The 22,194-nt window shown below is 41.4% G+C and overlaps 1 protein-coding gene across 4 annotated transcripts in view; it reads right to left on the reverse strand.

Moving 5' to 3' along the window:
• The window catches only part of LOC143767512 (uncharacterized), a 127,020-nt gene that overhangs the window by 92,032 nt on the left and 12,794 nt on the right, over positions 1-22,194 (reverse strand). For 3 of the 4 annotated variants that reach the window (XM_077255910.1, XM_077255907.1, XM_077255906.1), the window contains exon 3: positions 20,308-20,454. The exons of the other annotated variant lie outside the window; for it this stretch is intronic. In XM_077255910.1, the coding sequence (XP_077112025.1) occupies positions 20,308-20,385 (78 nt within the window). In that variant the 5' untranslated portion in view covers positions 20,386-20,454. The remainder of the gene's footprint in view (positions 1-20,307; positions 20,455-22,194) is intronic. 4 annotated transcript variants of the gene reach the window in all.

Below are 22,194 nucleotides of genomic sequence, written 5' to 3' on the forward strand. Positions count from 1 at the left end.
GAACCATACGTTTTAAAAGCATTGGAGGGTGGTCCATGTGGTCATGTGACAGGAAACATGATTTCGGCCATTAATGTCCCTAGCACACATTTTTCCTGAGGCCTGCTGCACGTGAGAAAGTGTATAGCAAGAGATCACAGGAAATGTAAGTACAATTGTATAAATAAATATATATATATATATATATATATATATATATATATATATATATATATATAATCTCTGTATACATCATGGGAGTCTGTATTGTCCGGATGTGTGTGTACTAAAAATGTATTGCTTTGTTGCAGATGTCGGATAGTGAGGGAAGCAGCAGCAGCAGCGTGTCTGCGGTTTTTTCTTCCCAGTCGGTAGGCTTGCACTTTAAAAAAACCACTAAAAGTTGTGTGAAACTCCAATGTATTGAGCTAAGCACGTGTAAAATCATGTTTTTTTTGGCAAATAGGAGTCTTCGGAGCCCGAGGCTGCTAGGCCCCCCCAAAAAAACAGGCAAGACCCACAAAGGTACATGGCAGACATTTTTAGTTTTGCAAGCATAAATTTATTGATCCAAGAAATGTAATTTTCCATTTACATACACAATAGGTTGTGGCACACGGAGGACACAAGAGAAAGAAGGTTCCTCGCCGTCTGTCGTCGCCACAACTGCCAGTGGTAAATATAAACTAGAAATTTTCTATCCAATATTTATCAACAATGTATCTATTCGCTTTCTATCTGCTATATCTATAAAGTGTCTGTCCACTATCTATCTCGCTCTCTCTCTATCTTTCACTCTATGTATCTATCTATCTATGCATCTATCTATGTACCTATCTATCTATCTATGTATCTATCTATGTATCTATCTATCTACCAATAAAGTGAAATTGAACCTTTCGACATAACGTTTTGTGTTTACATAGTCCAATTCAGCGAGCCAAAAAAAGAAAAGGATTGTGGTTGACGAAGAGCCATTGACCTTTCACAACGAGACACTGATCAACCCTGTGGAAGCTAACCCCTCAATATGGGACCAAAGCGACAGCTCCCACCATGACATCGTGAAGAACCGCAAGTTGTGGGATCAAATTATCTCTCACTTCGATCCCCGATACATGGAGAAGTCGTCAACCTCAAAGAAAAAAATTGGTAAATATCGTTGATGTTAAATTGCCTACTATCTATGTCTCAACTCTCAACTATCTATACACTATTTCTTCAACTATTTCTCTATCATCTATCTAATAACTACTATCTATCAACTATCTATCTACTATCTATATATTAACTATCTTAACTAACTATACACAATTTTTAAACTATCAATATAAGAACTATCTATCTACTATTTATATATTTTTCAAAAAATTTTTTTTACAATTTAAAGCGGATGCGGTCCATACCCGTTGGAAATCAATAAGGGACCGCTTTGTCCGTGACTACCGGAACAGTCAAAATCCACCAAGCGGATCAGGTGCCAAACGGGTGACCCCATATGTGCATTACGAGCAATTGCTCTTTCTGCAAAAAACAGTGTCTCAGCGCTCGTAAGTACTAATAGGTCTGTGTGCGAGACAAAATTTTTTAATTCAAGCAAAATAATTTTATTTTTTTTGTGGGTTACAGCACGATATGCAGTACCACCATGCCTAGACAGGCAGAGGAACTGGAGCCATCTCCACTGGAACCAAGCCAGCAGACGGGCACTGAAGATGTGTCTGGCATCAGCGAGCAACGATCTGGGGAGAGAAGCACTGTAGCTTCAGGTGTGAGTGCCCGGTTGCAATCGCAGCAAGGACGCAAACGAGCATCACAAAAAAATGAAGCTAATGCCATTATTGTCGATGGACTACAACGGGTTGAGGACCTGTCGTAGTGAACTCAAAGACCTGAGGCGGGAAATTACCGACTTGCAATCCCGCGAGTCTGTATATTCTGAAAATGAGTGGAAGCTACTTTTTTTGTCCTATGTGCCTGTAGCACAAAATATCCCGGCACACAGAAACCTTTTGTTTAGGCAAAGACTGAATGACCTTCTTGAGGAATTTGTGGGCCCCCAGGAACCCGCTCCATCGAGAACAAGAAGCATAGACATGCCGGCCTACAACCCTCAATATAGAGCCCGTGGTGAAACGAGCATGGAACATCAGAGACAAAGTAGCAGTCCATCATACAGTTGGGCAGACAATACGCCCGCGCAATACCAGGGTCTATAGGACAGCTCACTGTCCCCAGCCAGGTGCAATTACTGCGTTTCACGTTTTGTTGGTGAATTATTTGTTTTTGCACCCAAATTCGTGTGTGTTTTTTACATCCCTATGGGATATAATATGTTAAACATGTCTAGCAACAGTTCTTTCATGCAAATTCGGAAAATTTAGTAAACTGTTTAAAATTTACGATTCTTGTATTAATTTAACTTTTAGCACAACATAACAACATGAATGTAACTTTGTACAAGACATAAGGTTGTGGGAAGTACAACAAACAAAAAAAAAACCAAACACTTTAAACAAAACATCAGGACACAACTTCAGACTTTAATTAATTTTCACACGTGTCTGTCTTGCCATGGAACATGCCCTTCATGTGTGAAGTACTGTGTAAATTGGTCACGAATCCTCATTATTTGAGCTGTAGACCGAACAGCAGTAGATTCAATGCTAATGAGGTTCGACTCACATTCATCGGGGTCAACCACCTGGGGTTCATGTCTGGCAACAAAATTATGCAGACAGATGCATGCCTTCACAACACGGTCCACATTTTCTGGTTGCAGTTGCATGCAAGTTAGTAAAATTCGCCATTTTAAGGTCAAAATACCAAAGGCACACTCCACATGTCTTGCGCGACTCAAGCGATAATTAAAAATGCGCCTGGTGGAGTTCAGACTACGGCTTGAGCACGGCTTGAGGAGATTTTGTCCAAGTTGGAACGCCACATCACCAACTAAAACAAAGGGCAAACTTGGATCTTCCGTCCCCGGTAGAGGTCGTGATGAAGGTATGTTAAAATTGTTGCTGTACAAACATCTCCCCATGTTGGAGTCTCTGAAGACTCTGGAATCGTTAGTCCGGCCATACGCACCAATATCCACAGCTACAAAACGGTATCTTGCATCCGCAATAGCCATCAATATAATAGAAAAGTATTTTGCCTTCCTCTCCCTTTACCTTCCCGTCAAATCTACCCGTGTCCGAGCATAACAGTATCACTCTGATATGTTTAGGCATTCTTACGTGATATACTCTAAAGGAGGGAAGATACCAGCACTGTTCATTCTCTTGCAGGGGTGGAGCAGCCTCTGCATGGTTATTGCCAAATATTTTATCTATACAGAATACAAAATGGTCCTTTATTTCAGGCTTGTTACTTAATGTTCTCTGCAGTGAAAAGAACCTGGACAAAGCCTGTTCTTGGTTGTTTGGAAGCTTAACTCTTGCAGCCTTGAAGGATAAGGGTGCTATTCAGTGGTTGGATTCATTCTTGAAGAATCCACTGTCCATTGTTTTAATAAACTCCTTGACTTATACAGTTGTGGCCAAAAGTATTGACACCCCTGCAATTCTGTCAGATAATACTCAGTTTCTTCCTGAAAATGATTGCAAACACAAATTCTTTGGTATTATTATCTTCATTTAATTTGTCTTAAATGAAAAAACACAAAAAGAATTGTCCTAAAGCCAAATTGGATATAATTCCACACCAAACATAAAAAAGGGAGTGGACAAAAGTATTGGCACTGTTCGAAAAATCATGTGATGCTTCTCTAATTTGTGTAATTAACAGCACCTGTAACTTCCCTGTGGCACCTAACAGGTGTTGGCAATAACTAAATCACACTTGCAGCCAGTTGACATGGATTAAAGTTGACTCAACCTCTGTCCTGTGTCCTTGTGTGTACCACATTGAGCATGGAGAAAAGAAGACCAAAGAACTGTCTGAGGACTTGAGAAACCAAATTGTGAGGAAGCATGAGCAATCTCAAGGCTACAAGTCCATCTCCAAAGACCTGAATGTTCCTGTGTCTACCGTGCGCAGTGTCATCAAGAAGTTTAAAGCCCATGGCACTGTGGCTAACCTCGCTAGATGTGGACGGAAAAGAAAAATTGACAAGAGATTTCAACGCAAGATTGTGTGGATGTTGGATAACGAACCTCGACTAACATCCAAACAAGTTCAAGCTGCCCTGCAGTCCGAGGGTACAACAGTGTCAACCCATACTATCCGTCGGCGTCTGAATGAAAAGGGACTGCATGATAGGAGACCCAGGAAGACCCCACTTCTTACCCCGAGACATAAAAAAGCCAGGCTGGAGTTTGCCAAAACTTACCTGAAAAAGCCTAAAACGTTTTGGAAGAATGTTCTCTGGTCAGATGATACAAAAGTAGAGCTTTTTGGGCAAAGGCATCAACATAGAGTTTACAGGAGAAAAAAAGAGGCATTTAAAGAAAAGAACACGGTCCCTACAGTCAAACATGGCGGAGGTTCCCTGATGTTTTGGGGTTGCTTTGCTGCCTCTGACACTGGACTGCTTGACCGTGTGCATGGCATTATGAAGTCTGAAGACTACCAACAAATTTTGCAGCATAATGTAGGGCCCAGTGTGAGAAAGCTGGGTCTCCCTCAGAGGTCATGGGTCTTCCAGCAGGACAATGACCCAAAACACACTTCAAAAAGCACTAGAAAATGGTTTGAGAGAAAGCACTGGAGACTTCTAAGGTGGCCAGCAATGAGTCCAGACCTGAATCCCATAGAACACCTGTGGAGAGATCTAAAAATGGCTGGCAGTTTGGAGAAGGCACCCTTCAAATATCAGGGACCTGGAGCAGTTTGCCAAAGAAGAATGGTCTAAAATTCAAGCAGAGCATTGTAAGAAACTCATTGATGGTTACCGGAAGCGGTTGGTCGCAGTTATTTTGGCTAAAGGTTGTGCAACCAAGTATTAGGCTGAGGGTACCAATACTTTTGTCTGGCCCATTTATGGAGTTTTGTGTGAAATGATCAATGTGTTGCTTTTTTGCTTCATTCTCTTTTGTGTTTTTTCATTTAAGACAAATTAAATGAGGATAATAATACCAAAGAATTTGTGTTTGCAATCATTTTCAGGAAGAAACTGAGTATTAACTGCAGGGGTGTCAATACTTTTGGCCACAACTGTATGGATAAGACCATTTTGTGCTCATCTTGCGTTGTGCAAATCACTGTATCACTGTTCTAATTTATCATCATAGAGTACGAATGACATTAGGCTCATGAATGTGGTGGGTTAACCTTTCTTTCACCCCGTAGTGATAGGTGCACGGCTTAAAGTGAGTCATGCAAACATTTTGGAGCACCTGGGTTTTGATGAAGTTGACTTTGGGTGGTTTGTGACTCTTATCCAAAGACATCGTCCATGATTACCCAACCTAGATCAAGTGTCTGAGAATATGGAGCGTTGACTGGGCCATTGCATTGCTGGTGCATGTCGTGAACACTCAGAATATCACTCTCAAGGAAAACTAAAATGTTAGTCTTCATGTCCATAGTAGGAATTTCCTTATCTAGGTGTCTTAAGTTGGGATTATGAAGCTTAGCTTTCAGAGTGGGAATTTCTTCCGTTATTAGGTATTTGGTCACATTCCATTAAGGTTGGCAGGAGTATGTGCTTATTTTTCTTGTTTGAAGAGAAGATACATCCAGAGGCTATTCTGCCAGAAGTCTTGATACGACCAGAGCAGGTGTTGAGAGTGTATGGAGCTGCTTGTCCCTTTAAATTGAAGATATCAAATGACTTAGGTTGTGCTAGACATTTATTGCTTTGCTCATCTATAATAGCATACATTCTGGTGGTCTTGTTTGGATGTCCTTCCGGATAGACCTTGACCAGAGATACTTAGGCGCAGCATTTAGGATTGGTGCCTTCTGCACATACTTCTATACATGAAGAGGAACCGGCGGTTGTAGTTGGATCAGGAGCTTGTAGCTCCCAGCCATGCTTTTGAGCAGGGTTAGATGCTACAGAAAGTTATAAATTGTGAGGAGCTGGTGTGGGATGCACAGCCATAACATATTTGTCGCTTCTGCATTCGGTGTAGTTAATGTCACCTTTACAGTCTTTAGCAACTTGGCTTTTGGAGGCTCAACACATAACATATGTCAAGCTCCTTGAGGGTTTCTCTATGCTTTTGCAAAGTCTTTGCCCTGAGCCCTTGACATTCCTTAAGTGGATGAGGTCTTTTGTGGATAGGGCACATATGGTTACTGTCAATAACTTTATGAACAACAGCATTTCGTTTAGCAAAGAAAGGTGCAGCAAGCGGAATGTCAGTCTTCCTAACAGATACTGTGCCCCTTAACACTCCACGATTGGTGGTAGTGTTGTCAAATAGCAAATAAATTGGTGGAGTAGGTTCTGTCAAGTCGAGGCTGGGATCATACTTCTTTCTAGCTTGAAAAGTGACGAATCTGAATAAATGTGAAAAGGGAGGAAAGGACATGTTATGCTCTCTTTTGTACCTTGAGCTGTGGTCTGCCAATTTTTCCTGCCTGTTTTTTGGCAATTTGGACAATACTGGATTCACAGCATTAGTAGTGTCAAGGAAATTCAGCCCCGACAGATGTGGGCCTAATTTAGCTTATTTTATTTCCTTTAACAGATCACTCAGGTCCTGGAGTTTCCAGCTGTCTTTATTAGTTTATTTTGGCAATATTAAATAAGGTACTGTCTATGGCTTCAGAACTGTTGGAGGTTTGCTCCAGACTGTTCCATGCTGCTGCAAGACCTGCATCTGAATGGCCTACATGAGCTGTGTTCATGCTGTCTTGATGCAATCTGCAGATTTTTGCCCTAATTAGTTAACAGGCAAGCCAAGTTGTTCCTTGGGGGTGAAGTCAAGATCTTGGATTACAGCCTGAAAGGTTGATTTCCAGGCTCTATATTTCGTCAAACTTTGAGAGACTGTTTAATAGTACCTTGCAAATTATGATTGTGGCAAAATCTGACATGTCCGATCTCCCAGTCATTGTTGCTGGATTAACTTGTGGTGCCCCTTGGGGAAGCAAGTTCTCCGTTTTATATACATCAGGAGAAAATGATGCAGAGGAAGGGTTAATCTGCGGTTTAGCCTCTACAGGGTCTACTGGCTGTTACCTAAATTGTAAATTTATGCTAAAAATTACCTTGCCAGAAGGTGGTGATATCCTTCACTGTATTGGTGCATTCATGTGGTAGATTGGAAGTGTAGCTCATATTGATGGAGATTGCTCTAGCACATAGTCATACATAAAAGGAGAAACCGAAGTCCATGCTACTTATAAAAACACTTAGGGTACCGTCACACAGTACCATTTACATCGCTACGATGGCACGATTCGTGACGTCGCAGCGTCGTATGATTATCGCTCCAGCGTCGTAGACTGCGGTCACACGTTGCAATCACGGCGCTGGAGCGATGCCGAAGTCCCCGGGTAACCAGGGTAAACATCGGGTTACTAAGCGCAGGGCCGCGCTTAGTAACCCGATGTTTACTGTGGTTACCAGCGTAAAAGTAAAAAAAAAAAAACCGTACATACTCACCATCTGATGTCCGTCAGGTCCCTTGCCGTCTGCTTCCTGCTCTGACTGAGATCCGGCCGTACAGTGAGAGCAGAGCGCAGCGGCGACGTCACCGCTGTGATCTGCTCTCACTTTCCGGCCGGCAGACAGTCAGAGTGGAAAGCAGACGGCAAGGGACCTGACGGACATCAGATGGTGAGTATGTACGGTTTGTTTGTTTTTTACTTTTACGCTGGTAACCACGGTAAACATCGGGTTACTAAGCGCGGCCCTGCGCTTAGTAACCCGATGTTTACCCTGGTTACCAGCGAACGCATCGCTGGATCGCTGTCACACACAACGATCCAGCGATGACAGCGGGAGATCCAGCGACGAAAGAAAGTTTCAAACGATGTGCTACGACGTACGATTCTCAGCTGGGTGCCTGATCGCAGTAGCGTGTCAGACACTGCGAGATCGTAACGATATCGCTAGAACGTCACGAATCGTACCGTCGTAGCGATAAAAATGCCACTGTGTGACGGTACCCTTAAGTTTAATGAAAAAAACAATGACAATTAAAACACATCATAAATGGGCAAGGGTAGGAGATGAGACCGAAACAGTGACATTTTAGCCCAGAGTTAAAGAGGCCGGTAGCACTACATTAGAGGTAATAAACAATTGGTACTCAGAAATGTTTAATGAGAATGTATAAGAGCAATAACCATTCTAAAAAGAAATTACATTAGATATCCAGTTGGAATTAAGTAAAGGCTGCACAGGTGGTAAGTCTGTGATGCATGGTGTGGGTATATATAGAACTGGGTCTCCAGTAGTCCATGCACTGTGGCAGAGTTTAACAGAGCTCCACATCCATATTAAATATCCCACTTAAATGGCAGTACATTGAGTAAAACACCAAGGAGAGCATAAATATGCATCAGTCAGGATAAAAGGATAGTGACATGGTTAGCAAGGATAGATTTGACAAATACCCACGGCTGCGGTAAAAGGAGTGCACCGGCCTGCTTTCCCCAACATACGTTTCACAGTTGCTTGCTTCTTCAGGGAGCGTGGCCAATTGAGTGTGCTGTTTAATATGGATGTGGAGCTCTGTTTAACTCTGCCACAGTGCATGGACTGCTGGAGACCCACTTGCATATACAGTGGGGGAAAGTATGATCCCTTTCTGATTTTGTAATTTGCCCACTGACAAAGACATGAACAGTCTATAATTTTAAGGGTAGGTTAAGTTTAACATTTTGCAGTGAGAAATAAGTATTTGATACCTTACCAACCATTAAGAGTTCTGGCTCCTACAGACCAGTTAGATGCTCCTAATCAACTCTTTACCTGCATTAAAGACAGCTGTCTTACATACACTGCGTGCAGAATTATTAGGCATGTTGTTTTTTGATCACATGATACTTTTTACACATGTTGTCCTACTCCAAGCTGTTCAGGCTTGAGAGCCAACTACCATTTAAGTAAATCAGGTGATGTGCATCTCTGTAATGAGGAGGGGTGTTGTCTAATGACATCAAAACCCTATATAAGGTGTGCTGAATTATTTGGCAACTTCCTTTCCTTTGGCAAAATGGGTCAGAAGAGAGATTTGATGGGCTCTGAAAAGTCCAAAATTGTGAGATGTCTTGCAGAGGGATGCAGCAGTGTTGAAATTGCCAAACTTTTGAAGCGTGATCACCGAACAATCAAGCGTTTCATGTCAAATAGCCAACAGGGTCGCAAGAAGCGTATTGGGCAAAAAAGGCGCCCATGAATTAAGGAAAATCAAGCGTGAAGCTGCCAAGATGCCATTTACCACCAGTTTTGCCATATTTCAGAGCTGCAACATTACTGGAGTATCAAAAAGCACAAGGTGTGCGATACTCAGGGACATGGCCGAGGTAAGGAAGGCTGAAAAACGACCACCTTTGTACAAGAAACATAAGATAAAACATCAAGACTGGGCCAAGAAATATCTTAAGACTGACTTTTCAAAGGTTTTCTGGACTGATGAAATGAGAGTGACTCTTGATGGGCCAGATGGATGGGCCAGAGGCTGGATCAGTAAAGGGCAGAGAGCTCCACTCCGACTCAGATGCCAGCAAGGTGGAGGTGGGATACTGGTATTGGCTGGTATCATCAAAGATGAACTTGTGGGACCTTTTCAGGTTGAGGATGGAGTAAAGCTCAACGCTCAGACCTACTGCCAGTTTCTGGAAGACAACTTCTTCAAGCAGTGGTACAGGAAGAAGTTGGTATCATTCAAGAAAAACATGATTTTCATGCAGGACAATGCTCCATCACATGCCTCCAACTACTTCACAGCGTGGCTGGCCAGTAAAGGTCTCAAAGAAGAAAAAATAATGACATGGCCCACTTGTTCACCTGATCTGAACCCCATAGAGAACCTGTGGTCCCTCATAAAATGTGAGAGCTACAGGCAGGGAAAACAGTACACCTCTCGGAACAGTGTCTGGGAGGCTGTGGTGGCTGCTGCACGCAATGCTGATCGTAAACAGATCAAGCAACTGACAGAATCTATGGATGGAAGGCTGTTGAGTGTCATCATAAAGAAAGGTGGCTATATTGGTCACTAATTTTGGGGGGTTTTGTTTTTGCATGTCAGAAATGTTTATTTCTACATTTTGGGCAGTTATATTGGTTGACCTGGTGAAAATAAACAAGTGAGATGGGAATATATATATATATATATATTTTTTTTTTTTAAGTTGCCTAATAATTCTGCACAGTAATAGTTACCTGCACAAACAGATATCCTCCTAAGATAGACAAATCTAAAAAAAAACCACTCCAACTTCCAAAAATATTAAGCTTTGATATTTATGAGTCTTTTGGGTTGATTGAGAACCTAGTTGTTGATCAATAATAAAAATAATCCTCTAAAATACAAATTGCCTAATAATTCTGTACACAGTTTACACTGATCCAATCACATGAACAAAGTTCAAAAAGGCATAGGTATCTTTTTCAGGTTTTGAACCAGACTATTTAATGCAAAATAACTCACTTGGAGTGGAAAAGGATCAACGCTCAGTAAAAGTGAAATACAAATATAAGAATAAGCTTCTTACCTTATATTGCATTAGAATTCCCTTTTATTGGAGGGTCCATTCATACTCGAGATCCAGATGGTATAATGCTGATCCCGCATGTTCGGAACCAAATTCTGTGAGCAAAATACACGCTCTTCTATGAGTTGTTTTATCACAGCTCATGAAATGCATACAGAACAACCTTGCATTGTGTACTCAGGATTTCATAGAATCATAGAAAATAATCTTTATTTTTTATTTTTATATAACGCTAACATATTCCGCAGCGCTTTACAGTTTGCACACATTATCATCGCTGTCCCCAATGGGGCTCAAAATCTAAATTCTCTATCAGTATGTCTTTGGAATGTGAGAGGAAACCGGAGAACCCGGAGGAAACCAACGCAAACACGGGGAGAACATATAAACTCCTTGTAGATGTTGTCCTTGGTGGGATTTAAACCCAGGACTCCAGCGCTGCAAGGCTGCAGTGCTAACCACTGAGCCACCGTGCTGCCCTAGATAGATAGAATGTTAGAGTTGGATGGGACCTCAAGAGTCATTGTGTCCAACCCCGTTCAATGCAGCACAGGATTCACGAACCATCTCAAACAGATGTATGTCCAGCCTCTGTTTGAAGTCTTCCATTGAAGAAGAACTCACCACCTCTCGAGGCAGCCTACTCGACTCCTTGATCACCCAGTGAAAGTTTTTTGTAATATCTAATCTGTATCTTTTCCTTTTAATTCCATTGCTTCTCATGTTTCCTTGTGCAAATGAGAATAAGGCCGGCGTCACACTTGCGAGTGCAATGAGAGATATTTGAGTGTGTTTCTCGCCTTAATACCCTGCACTGTCGCCGGCACTTGGGACCAGAGCGTTCAGCTACATAGAAAAACATGCAGCCGCACCCTCTGGTCTTGAGTGTCGGTGGTATCGCCGGGTATTGATGCAAGAGACTTGCACGAGTTTCTCGCATTGCACTTGCAAGTGTAACCCCGGCCTAAGGATGATCCCTCTACACTGCAACATTCCTTCAGATATTTGTAGACAGCTATTAAGTTTCCTCTTATCCTTCTTTTTTGCAAGTCAAACATTCCCAAATCCATTAATAGGAACCTGTCAGCAGGATTGTGCTCAGTAACCTACACACAGTGTCAGGTCGGTGCTGTTATACTGATACCTTGGTTGATGACATCCGTATTGTGGTTGTTGTTTTAATCTTTATTTTCAGTTAATGATATGCTTATGCTTTGGCATGGCCTGTGGGGGGGTCTTCATGTGGTGTTCTGATTAGCTATTCATAATGAAGACTGCTGACAGGTCACTGATCCCTCAGTAAAGGCACAGATGATTGGCCTCGGGGAGACCAAAACATCCAACACCGCGGAGACACCATCACGTGTTTCTCAACGCAGTGATTCCAGAAGACTGCCCCAATATGCAAATGCATGTAGAGTAGCTGCGGAGACACCATCACGTGTTTCTCAACGCAAGCAGTGAATAGCCAGGCCTTTCCCCGGGAAGGAACAACCACGGGAAGGGCAGCATCCAATAAAGGAAAACATCCAATACAGGAAAACCACCTATGCCAAGCATGGTATCCATCCACAGACAGCTGTTTCGGGGTTTTTGCCCCACACTGATGAGGGGCAAAAACCCCGAAACAGCTGTCTGTGGATGGATACCATGCTTGGCATAGGTGGTTTTCCTGTATTGGACGTTTTCCTTTATTGGATGCTGTCCTTCCCGTGGTTGTTCCTTCCCGGGGAAAGGCCTGGCTATTCACTGCTTGCGTTGAGAAACACGTGATGGTGTCTCCGCAGCTACTCTACACTGATCCCTCAGTGACCTGCTCTCTAGTTTACATAATGAATATATTTACATACTGTAGAAAAAAAACCCTCTGAAGGCGGCTGTGGCACTTGCGTTGCAGCATAACCGCATATGTACAGTGTTTATAATTACCGTGATTGAGGTTAGGTTTTTGTTTTTTTTTCAGTATGTACATATAATATTAATTATGTAGACTAGTGGGAAAGTCACTGAGGGATCAGTTACCTGTCAGCAGTCTTCAGTATGAATAGCTAACTTGCTCTGTTTTTTCAATGTTTTTTTTAAATGTGGTGCCCAGAACTAGACACAGGATTCCAGGTGAGGCCTGACCAAGGAGTATAAGCGATAATTACTTCAAGTGATCTAGACTTTATGCTTCTCTTAATACAACCTGGAATTGTGTTTGCCTTTTTTGCTTCTGCATCACACTGTTGACTTATGCGCAGTCTGTGATCTATTAGTCTACCCAAGTCTTTTTCACAGGTGCTGTTGCTTATTTCTATTCTTCCCATTCTGTAGATATTATTTTCATTTTTCTTGTCCTGATGTAGAATTTAGCATTTCTCCCTGTTAAACACCATTCTATTAGTCGCTACCCATCGTTCAAGCTTATCTAGATCATTTTGAATCCTCTATCTTTCTTCTCTAGAGTTAGGTATCCTACTTAGCTTTGCATCGTCTGCAAATTTGATTAGTTTACCTTCAGTTCCCTTTTCTAGATTATTTATAAGATTGTTGAACAATACTGGGGCCAAGACAGAGCCTTGTGGTATCCCACTTGAAACACTATTCCAATTAGATGTGCAACCATTTATTACCACTCTGACAGTTATGAATCCACCTAACTGTAGCCTTGTCAATCCCATACTTGATCATTTTTTTTCATGAGGATAGCATGAGATACTTTATTAAATGCTTTGCTGAAGTCGAGATATACTACATATACATTTTCTTGATCCATCCAGTCAGTGATTCCATCACAGATGGAAATTAGATTAGTCTAGTATGATTTGTTTGCTACAAACCCATGCTGGCTGTGGTTAATTACTGTATTCGTATCCAAGTACTTACAGTACATACATGCTGTTTAATAATTTTGTTCAAAGATCTTTCCTGGTATAGAAGTAAGGCTCACTGGCCTGTAATGTCCTTGCTCCATCTTCTTTCCTTTTTTGAAAATACAGACATTTGTCCTTGTCCAATCTTCTGGGACCTCTCCTGTTCTCTGGGATTGTTTAAAATTTCTGGCTAGTAGTTCCTCTGCTAACTCTTTCAGTATCCTAGGATGTAATTCATCTGGACCAGGAGAGTTAAATTCATTTAAGTTAGCTAAGTGTTCCCTCACCATCTCTCTGTTTATAGGCAGTTTGGATTCTTTTTTTCCTTTGATAGCACCATGAAGATCAGTTGATATTACAATTGCTTTTTTAGAAAACACAGATGCAAAATAGGAATTTAAAAGTTCGGCCTTTACCTGTCACGGGGAGACTAGGTGGGCAAGAGCTAATAACCCGGGCCCCTGCAATTTCCCTCAGACTAGGGAAATCCTGACTGACCCTCTACCTAGAGTTTACACTGATGGTGTGCATGTCTAGGCCTCGACCCTCGCCCTGTCTCCTGTTTCAACCCTAGGCTGAAACCACCGCCCACCACCCAGTGAAAAGATCATACACCAATACCCACAGTTAGAACAGACAAGGATAATGGAAAATATACACCACGCAGCAGTCACTCAGGAATACACTATAAATGCGCAGGGCAAAATAAATACAAATATAGGAAGGAGTAAATAAGACAAAGGGAAATACACCACCAGCAACGATACTCCAACTACTAGCTCACCACTCCAGACCGAGATAACAACGCACAAGACAGAAGCTATAATCGGCGACGCCCAAAGTTCAGGAGAACTATTTAAAGGATATGGGCATGGCCCAGCTTCCAATCCGAGCATCAGGTAAATTAACCCCGGACCAGCTAGATAAAATCTAGCCAACGCCAATGAGCACATAGTGGTCAAAAGCGGAATTACCGCTGTCTGTCGAACGACCTGGTCTAAACAGCGTCCGACATGACATTACCACTTCACCCTTTTCATCCTGTAAAAATCCTATAGCATATTTGACTTTTCGTTTGCTTTAGATATACTCCAAAAAATTTTCTGCTTTTTTCTCCCTTGCAAGCCTCATTTCATTACTCGCTTTAGCTTGTCTAACACTTGCCATGCATTCCCTGCAAACAGCATTATAGTCTTCTTTAGATATGCTCCCCTCTTTCCATTTAATATGAATTTAATTTTTACTCTTTAACAAGTGTTTAAGATTTCCTCTTTATTAGCACAAGTAGTCACTTAAATAGGGTCACAGATAGAGGAAAAGTTACATCTGAACTATGAACCAATGGGAACTTTAGGAGAGTGAAACTTCCCTGCCCATCATTGTTATTTGATCATAATGACACAGGCGTTATAAGACAAGATGGATAACACATTTGCAAAATAGACTCTGTTCTCTCACAGAAGCATCTGGAAAGATAGTTAGTGCAGGAAGTGGCACAGAATGATTCTGCTAATATTGGACTGTATGATTGTGAGATTGAGTTGAAGATGAAATGTAAAGTACTGCCATGAAAAACCATCTATATGAAAACTCTGCTCTGTGCTCCTTTATTGACGAGATGTGAAATAAAGCAGTGGATGTGCCGGCTAAGTCAGTAAAGATCATCCCCGTGTAGAAAAGGCAGGTAGTTAGCTACTACCTGCTTGCTACTTCTTAGCTTCACAAAAAAAGTAAAAGTCCTGACAAACTCTTTTAAAGAAACTGTAATTTATGATACATCACTGAGATTGGGCATTACAAGAAAGAAACATTCATAAATTATATTTTTGGAAATAAAAAAAGATGCGTTGCAATACTTTTGTCCACATGGTGTATATATAAATATATAACATTGTGAAATATTCGGTGCACATTGAAAATTGCTTTTTATTGTCTTTTTGCATAATTGTAACTGAATATATTGTGTTTTTAATTTTTTATGTTAAACCTAAAATGTTTTCCATTTCACATTTACTTATCCTTCTATTGTCTGTTATATATTTTCTTGTACAATCTGTCAACTAAAATGTATTTTTCCCTGTGTGAGTCCTTTTGATGGTCATCAAAATATGATTTAAAAGGAAAAAAAATCATCTTCTAGATATGATCATGTCTTCTTTACTGTGTGAGATTTTTGATGTTTAAGACAATTTGATTTCTGTGTAAAACATTTCCCACATTCAGAACATGAAAATGGCTTCTCCCCTGTATGAGTTCTAAGATGTTTAAGTAAAATTGATTTCTTCTCAAATCTTTTCCCACATTCTGAACATATAAATGGCTTCTCCCCTGTGTGAATTCTTTGGTGTGCAACAAGATTTGATTTATCTCTAAAACGTTTCTCACATTCTGAACATGAAAAAGGCTTCTCCCCTGTGTGAATTCTTTGGTGTGCAACAAGATTTGATTTATCTCTAAAACGTTTCCCACATTCTGTACATGAAACCGACCTTTCCCCAGTGTGAGTTCTCTGGTGCCTAACAAGATTTGTTTTCTTATTAAAATATGTCCAACACTGAGAACATGAATATGGCTTCTCTTCTGTGTGAGTTCTTTGATGTGCAACAAGATTTGATTTATCTCTAAAACATTTTTCACATTCTGAACATGAAAATGGCTTTTCCTCTGTGTGAGTTCTTAGATGTCTAAAAAGATGTGTCTTATCTGCAAAACATTTCCCACATTCTGAACATGAAAATGGCTTCTCCCCTGTGTGAGTTCTCTGATGTCTAACAAGACTTGATTTCTGTGTAAAACAATTCCCACATTCTGAACATGAATATGTCTTTACTCTCATCAAAATTCCATCAAAAATAGGAAGGTCCGAATTACAGTTAAAAGATTTCCCACACTCTGAACTACACATATTTTTGTCCTGTGTTTTGTGCATAACAAAAGACTTTTTGAGTGATAAACTTTTTCCGTATTTTGTACAGGAAAATGGCTTCTTTCCAATAAGAGCATTTTGATTTTCATGACCTCTTTTTTGACTTGTATTGCTCTTTAGCGTCTGTGATGAATCAGAAGATAGGACCTGTTTAAAAGGATCATATGATAGATCTTTGTTGTGAGGGGATGATGATATATTTCGAATAGTGTCATAGATGTCATTTATTTCTTGTGTGATATCAAGGTCATCGGATTTAAAAACGGAAGATTTCAGACATCCATTTGATCTCATGACACCGTCATCTGCAAAGAATAAAATCAAGTACTATTTTTGAATACAAATTATCTATAAAAATTATATTTTTACATTTTTGCATAAAATATTCATAACACTTTCAAGTTTTATAGCAAATTTCATGTATCCACAAAGACAAAAGGAGTTCACAATCTGACAGTAGACCTCAGAGCAGGTACCAGTAGAGCATGATGTTCAAAACTCTTTGCTCTTTCAGCCTCCCAAATATGTGAACTATAGCCAGTAAAAATGTAGCCCAAAATGATACTGATAAAAACAAGCCCCCACTCAGGCCCCTCATCTGTCCATGGAAAAATAAAAAGCTTTTTCATTACTAGCAAGTCAAAGGCTCTTAATAAGCAACATGTCTTCCATAAACCGATCCAGCAAAATTTGTACTCCAAAAGCCAAATGCTCTCCCCACTTCTGAGCCTTGCAGAGTGCCTAAACCACAGTTATTGTCCACATGGCATTGTTGTTGGTGGATGAACCCACTTTACAGTGTCTGTGCCACTAGAAGCACAAGTATGGCATTTGGTATTGGGCACTTAAATAGCATATTTTCAATTTTCACTCTGCAGCATCCACTGCGTACTAGTTCCGGAAAGTGTCTGTCAGGTCAATATAGTTACTACACTTAAGGAAGAATTACATGACGGGTATAATTTGTAAGATGGGGTCACTTTATAGAGTTTTCTGCTGTTCTTGCCCTTAGGGGATCTCGCAAACTGCTCCAGCAAATTCTGCATTAAATGGGTGAAATGGCTCTACTTACATTCTGACCCCTGCCGCATGCCCACATAGTAGGATATTGTTGGATTCAGGAGAACTTGCAGAATAAATTGTGGGATCCGGTTTCTCCTATTACCTCTTGTGAAAATTAAAAATTTGGTGCTACATCAACATTTTATTAAAAAACAAGAGAAATTTTCAATTTTGCATTCCACTTTGTGTTAATTCCTTTAAGTATCTAAAAGATAAACATCTATAATGCAGTTTATGATACTATATTAAAGACTTGTAATAATTTGGGGCACTGTTGGGAGCTTTTGTATTGGGGCTCATGAGCTTCAAGTTACAACAGTGATTGGAACTGGCCTTTTAATGACTCTACAAGCACATTCAGCAGCACAGAAGGGAGAGAAAGTAGATTCATCCTATAAGATATCAGGATTCTAGGAAGGCGACAGCATCATTACCCTCCGCTTTCTCTTAGAGGCCCACCATACAGATATTATTCTTCTAATGATTTTACACTTTTTCAGCACATTCTGCATATGCAGTGATTTTGCTGTGCAATTTACCTAAGTGCCAGCATCTTCTAATCCCAGTGATTACCGTATATACTCGTGTATAAGCCGAGGTTTTCAGCACTTTTTTGTGCTGAAAACGCCCCCCCCCCCAGCTTGTACACAAATCATTGCCCCAGGAGACGGCGGGGAAAGGGGGAGCAGCAGAGCAGCGGGTCACAGGAGGCTGCTGCGGCTAAAGCCTGTGTCCACTGCTAAAACAAAATTAATATTCACTGCACTGGCAATGAATATTCATTTCTCTTATAGCGCGCACAGTTACAGCTGCCGCCGCCTTCCAGCAGCAGCCAGGCTATCACGGGTGCCAGCTCATTAAGGTTATGAATATTCACCTCTCTCCACTCCCATAGGTGTGGAGAGAGGTGAATATTTATTCCCTTAATAAGTGGGGACATGTGATCGATCAGCTGCAGGAGCTGCAGGCACCGGAACAAGATGCTGCAAGGGCGCACAGGGGAGGTAAGTATGACTTTTTTTAATGCTTTTCTCATGGGGCCACACATGCAAGGATAGGGATGAGGAACCATGTATGAAAGGATAGGGATAAGGAGCCATACAGACAAGGATGGGAATAAGGAGCCACGCAGACAAGGATGGGAATAAGAAGCCATGCATTCAAGGATGGGAATAAGGAGCCATGCATGCAAGGATGGGAATAAGGAGCCACGCAGACAATGATGGGAATAAGGAGCCACGCAGACAAGGATGGGAATAAGGAGCCATGCAGACAAGGATGGGAATAAGGAGCCATGCATTCAAGGATGGGAATAAGGAGCCATGAAAGCAAAGATGGGAATAAGGAGCCATGCATGCAAGGATGGGAATAAGGAGCCAGGCAGACAAGGATGGGAATAAGGAGCCAGGCAGACAAGGATGGGAATAAGGAGCCATGCATTCAAGGATGGGAATAAGGAGCCATGCATGCAAAGATGGGAATAAGGAGCCATGCATGCAAGGAGGGGAATAAGGAGCCATGCAGACAAGGATGGAAATAAGGAGCCATGCAGACAAGGATGGGGATGAGGGGACAATGCATACCCAGATTATACTCGAGTCAATAAGTTTTCCCATTTTTTTGTGGCAAAATTAGGTGCCTCGGCTTATACGAGTACATACAGTAGTTTAGATCCTGTGAGGCTAAAACCTCTGGACAGTACAGGTCTTACTGTAAAAAACGGCTTCCAATATAATGGGACAATTTGAGTTAGAAGAGAATGATACAGTCTACTGGAAAAATTGTCACCACTTAATTGTGATATGGCGAGACTACAACTCCAAAATAGCAGCCAAAGCTGGTGATTGAGAAGGATCTGTGACTTCTATTTAGTAGTTACTACTCACCTGGGCATTTATCTGCAGGAATCTCCTCTTTACACCGCTCATCACCCTTCACATATGTCTCTGTAGTATCAATAATGGTCATATGTTCACCCTGAAATAAATATTGTAAAAGTCACAGACCGACGGAGAAGTCACATCTATGATCAGCTCTAATCCTGCCATCTCCACTCTTCTCATTACACAAGTATAAAACATATAATACTGGTGGATAAAACAAGACTGAGCACAAGACCTTCACAGCCATCTACACATCATAGGGGAGATCTCATGATATCTTCTCTCCACCTACCTGATGATCTACAGAAACACTTAGATTTTCTTGTTTATTGTCGTCTGGAAGAAGACGACGGGAACATCTCGCTGCTGTTGTCCTCTTACTGGTTAGAACTAGAGGAAATACATACAGATACTGAATTCATTCTTCGCATACAGATAATTATGTATTTAGTCCTAACAATTACCTGGTGATATCAGGGGCTGGGAAACCTCCATCATCACATCCTCGTACAGATCTTTGTGTCCTTCTAAATACTCCCACTCCTCCAAGGAGAAATAGATGGTGACGTCCTGACACCTTATAGGAACCTGACACATACAATGATACCGTCATCCCCTGATCAACTCATAGCGTTACTGTATAATGTCCCAGCATTCCCAGCAGTGTCACCTCTCCAGTCAGCAGCTCAATCATCTTGTAGGTGAGTTCTAGGATCTTCTGGTCATTGATGTCTTCATATATCAGGGGGTGAGGTGGAGGCCCAGTGATTGGGCTCAGGTGTCTTCCCCATCCCTCCGACACAGGGGCCTGACAGAACTCACTAGAGATCTTCTTCACTACTGTGTAATCCTGGTTATGGAGAGACACATTAATAAATCTCACTACAGACATTTCCAGAGTCCTCACCTCTCCAGCTCTGTCCATCTGTTATTCCCATAGATAAGAATGATGTAATGTGACGTCATCTGAATCTCTCACCTCTCCAGTAACCCGGAAGAGGATCTCTAGGGTGAGGTGTAATATCCTCTCTGCCATCTTGTCCCTGTCTCTATTCATCCTTGAAGGTTTTATCAGGAAATTTCTCTTTAATAGATCTCCACTGAGAGGATCTGATATTATAGCAACCTGAATGGGAAGAAGACATCATAAAGAATCCAGTGTAAATAATGCAATTATTGGAGATAATAAGGGGAACATATCAGGAAATAGAACGTGGAGAAGTTGTATTCTATTGTCTTGTATGCACTGGGACATAAGTGTTAAGTCACTATGCTGGCACCTGATTGGCTGTAGAGGACACATGTTCAGTCTGACAAGACTGGTGCAGGACTCAAACAGTTAAGGGGGGGATCATTCATATATTACTATTTTTATTATTTTATGGCATTCTGCTTTATTTTTTTTTTCATCTACTGATGAAACCTATATATTTTCAAAGATCACATCCGTGAGGGGGGAGTAATGCTGAGTCACCCCGCAGTTACCTTTTTTGTCACAAATAGCCCTCTGTTGCCCCCTATTGTCAGGACAATTATGCAATTGATCGACGATTAATGGAGCAGGACGCAGGCTGTTTCCCCTAATAGGTCGGTTACTGCAGAACTAACAGACAGCGTATAGCATATACACTTCCGATTCCAATGCATGGAATATATACCCCGGTACGGTCAATGCCAGCTCTACAATAACCCATGAAACATTATTAGCTGCTGTAGAGACACAGCGTTGTATCTTAATTAACCAGAAGAGTATTTTTAGCAAGCCAGAAAGAATAGACTGTTATCTCTATGTTGACTTTTGAATGTATGTGCTTATTTCTGGTTGGTCAAGAAAACAGACTTTTGCTTGTGTAAGCTTGTAATATTGAGTTGTAAGTTGACATTTGATATAACATATGAGCTCTTATGCTTGATGACTAGTAATGTTTACTGATATGCTAATTACAAATTGTCTAGGCCAGATAGTTATAGTTTGTTGGCATTCCAAACAGAGGAGGAAAATGTATGCAAATAGATTACATAATCAAACAATGCGGGTAGGTCATCACCATTCTTCCCCTTATCTGTGTTGCTGGATTGAAGGACACTTGTTAAACATAAAAAGAGGTCATATGTGTCTCTGAGAGTGAGCGAGCCAGAGATTCAGCCAATATATCCAAACATCCAAAGGACCAGAGACAGGACAGCAGCCAATACACCATGTCTCCATCACGAGGGACATAGATTTATCATTCTAAAGGATGCCAACATAGGGGACCTCGGCTCCAGTTGGAAGAATACAGATCTGCTCCATGGACCATTGCTGAAACTATGGATACTTTTGTGACACCCAGGTCGGTCACCTGGAACCCATGGATTCATTTGGAGAAACCAGGATGGGACCATCCGGTCACCTGGCACCTAAGGAGATATTTGGAGAAACCACGTTGGGACCATCCGGTCACCTGGTACCTATGGATACGTTTGGAGAAACCAGGTAGTGACCTTCGGGTCAACTGGCCTTGTACCAGAATGGACTTTTATCTTCCTACGCCTTTTGTTACCTCCTCTCTGTGTGCGTGCCACAGGTGGGGTAGTCGACCCTGGAAGCTGTGAAGTCACAGCTGCTCTTTTTCCGGTGAGTCAGCGGAAGGGTGAGACTCTTTAATGTGCAGCATCTTTTGGTATTTTGCTGGGACTGTTCTATGTGTTATCTGCCTGTTTTGTGGTTCAATAAAGTATTGCCACACCATTTTACCCTCACCCTGTATTGTCTGAGTAGCGTTTTGCCCACGTTAAAGGGAGAACAGATGTGCGGTGGGACGATCCCTAGTCAATGCGGTTTCGGCTACCAGATCGGGGTGCCCGCCAACCCCCCCGTGTTTCC

The sequence above is a fragment of the Ranitomeya variabilis genome, chromosome 4 (assembly GCF_051348905.1).
Source record: "Ranitomeya variabilis isolate aRanVar5 chromosome 4, aRanVar5.hap1, whole genome shotgun sequence".
Lineage (NCBI taxonomy): Eukaryota > Metazoa > Chordata > Amphibia > Anura > Dendrobatidae > Ranitomeya > Ranitomeya variabilis.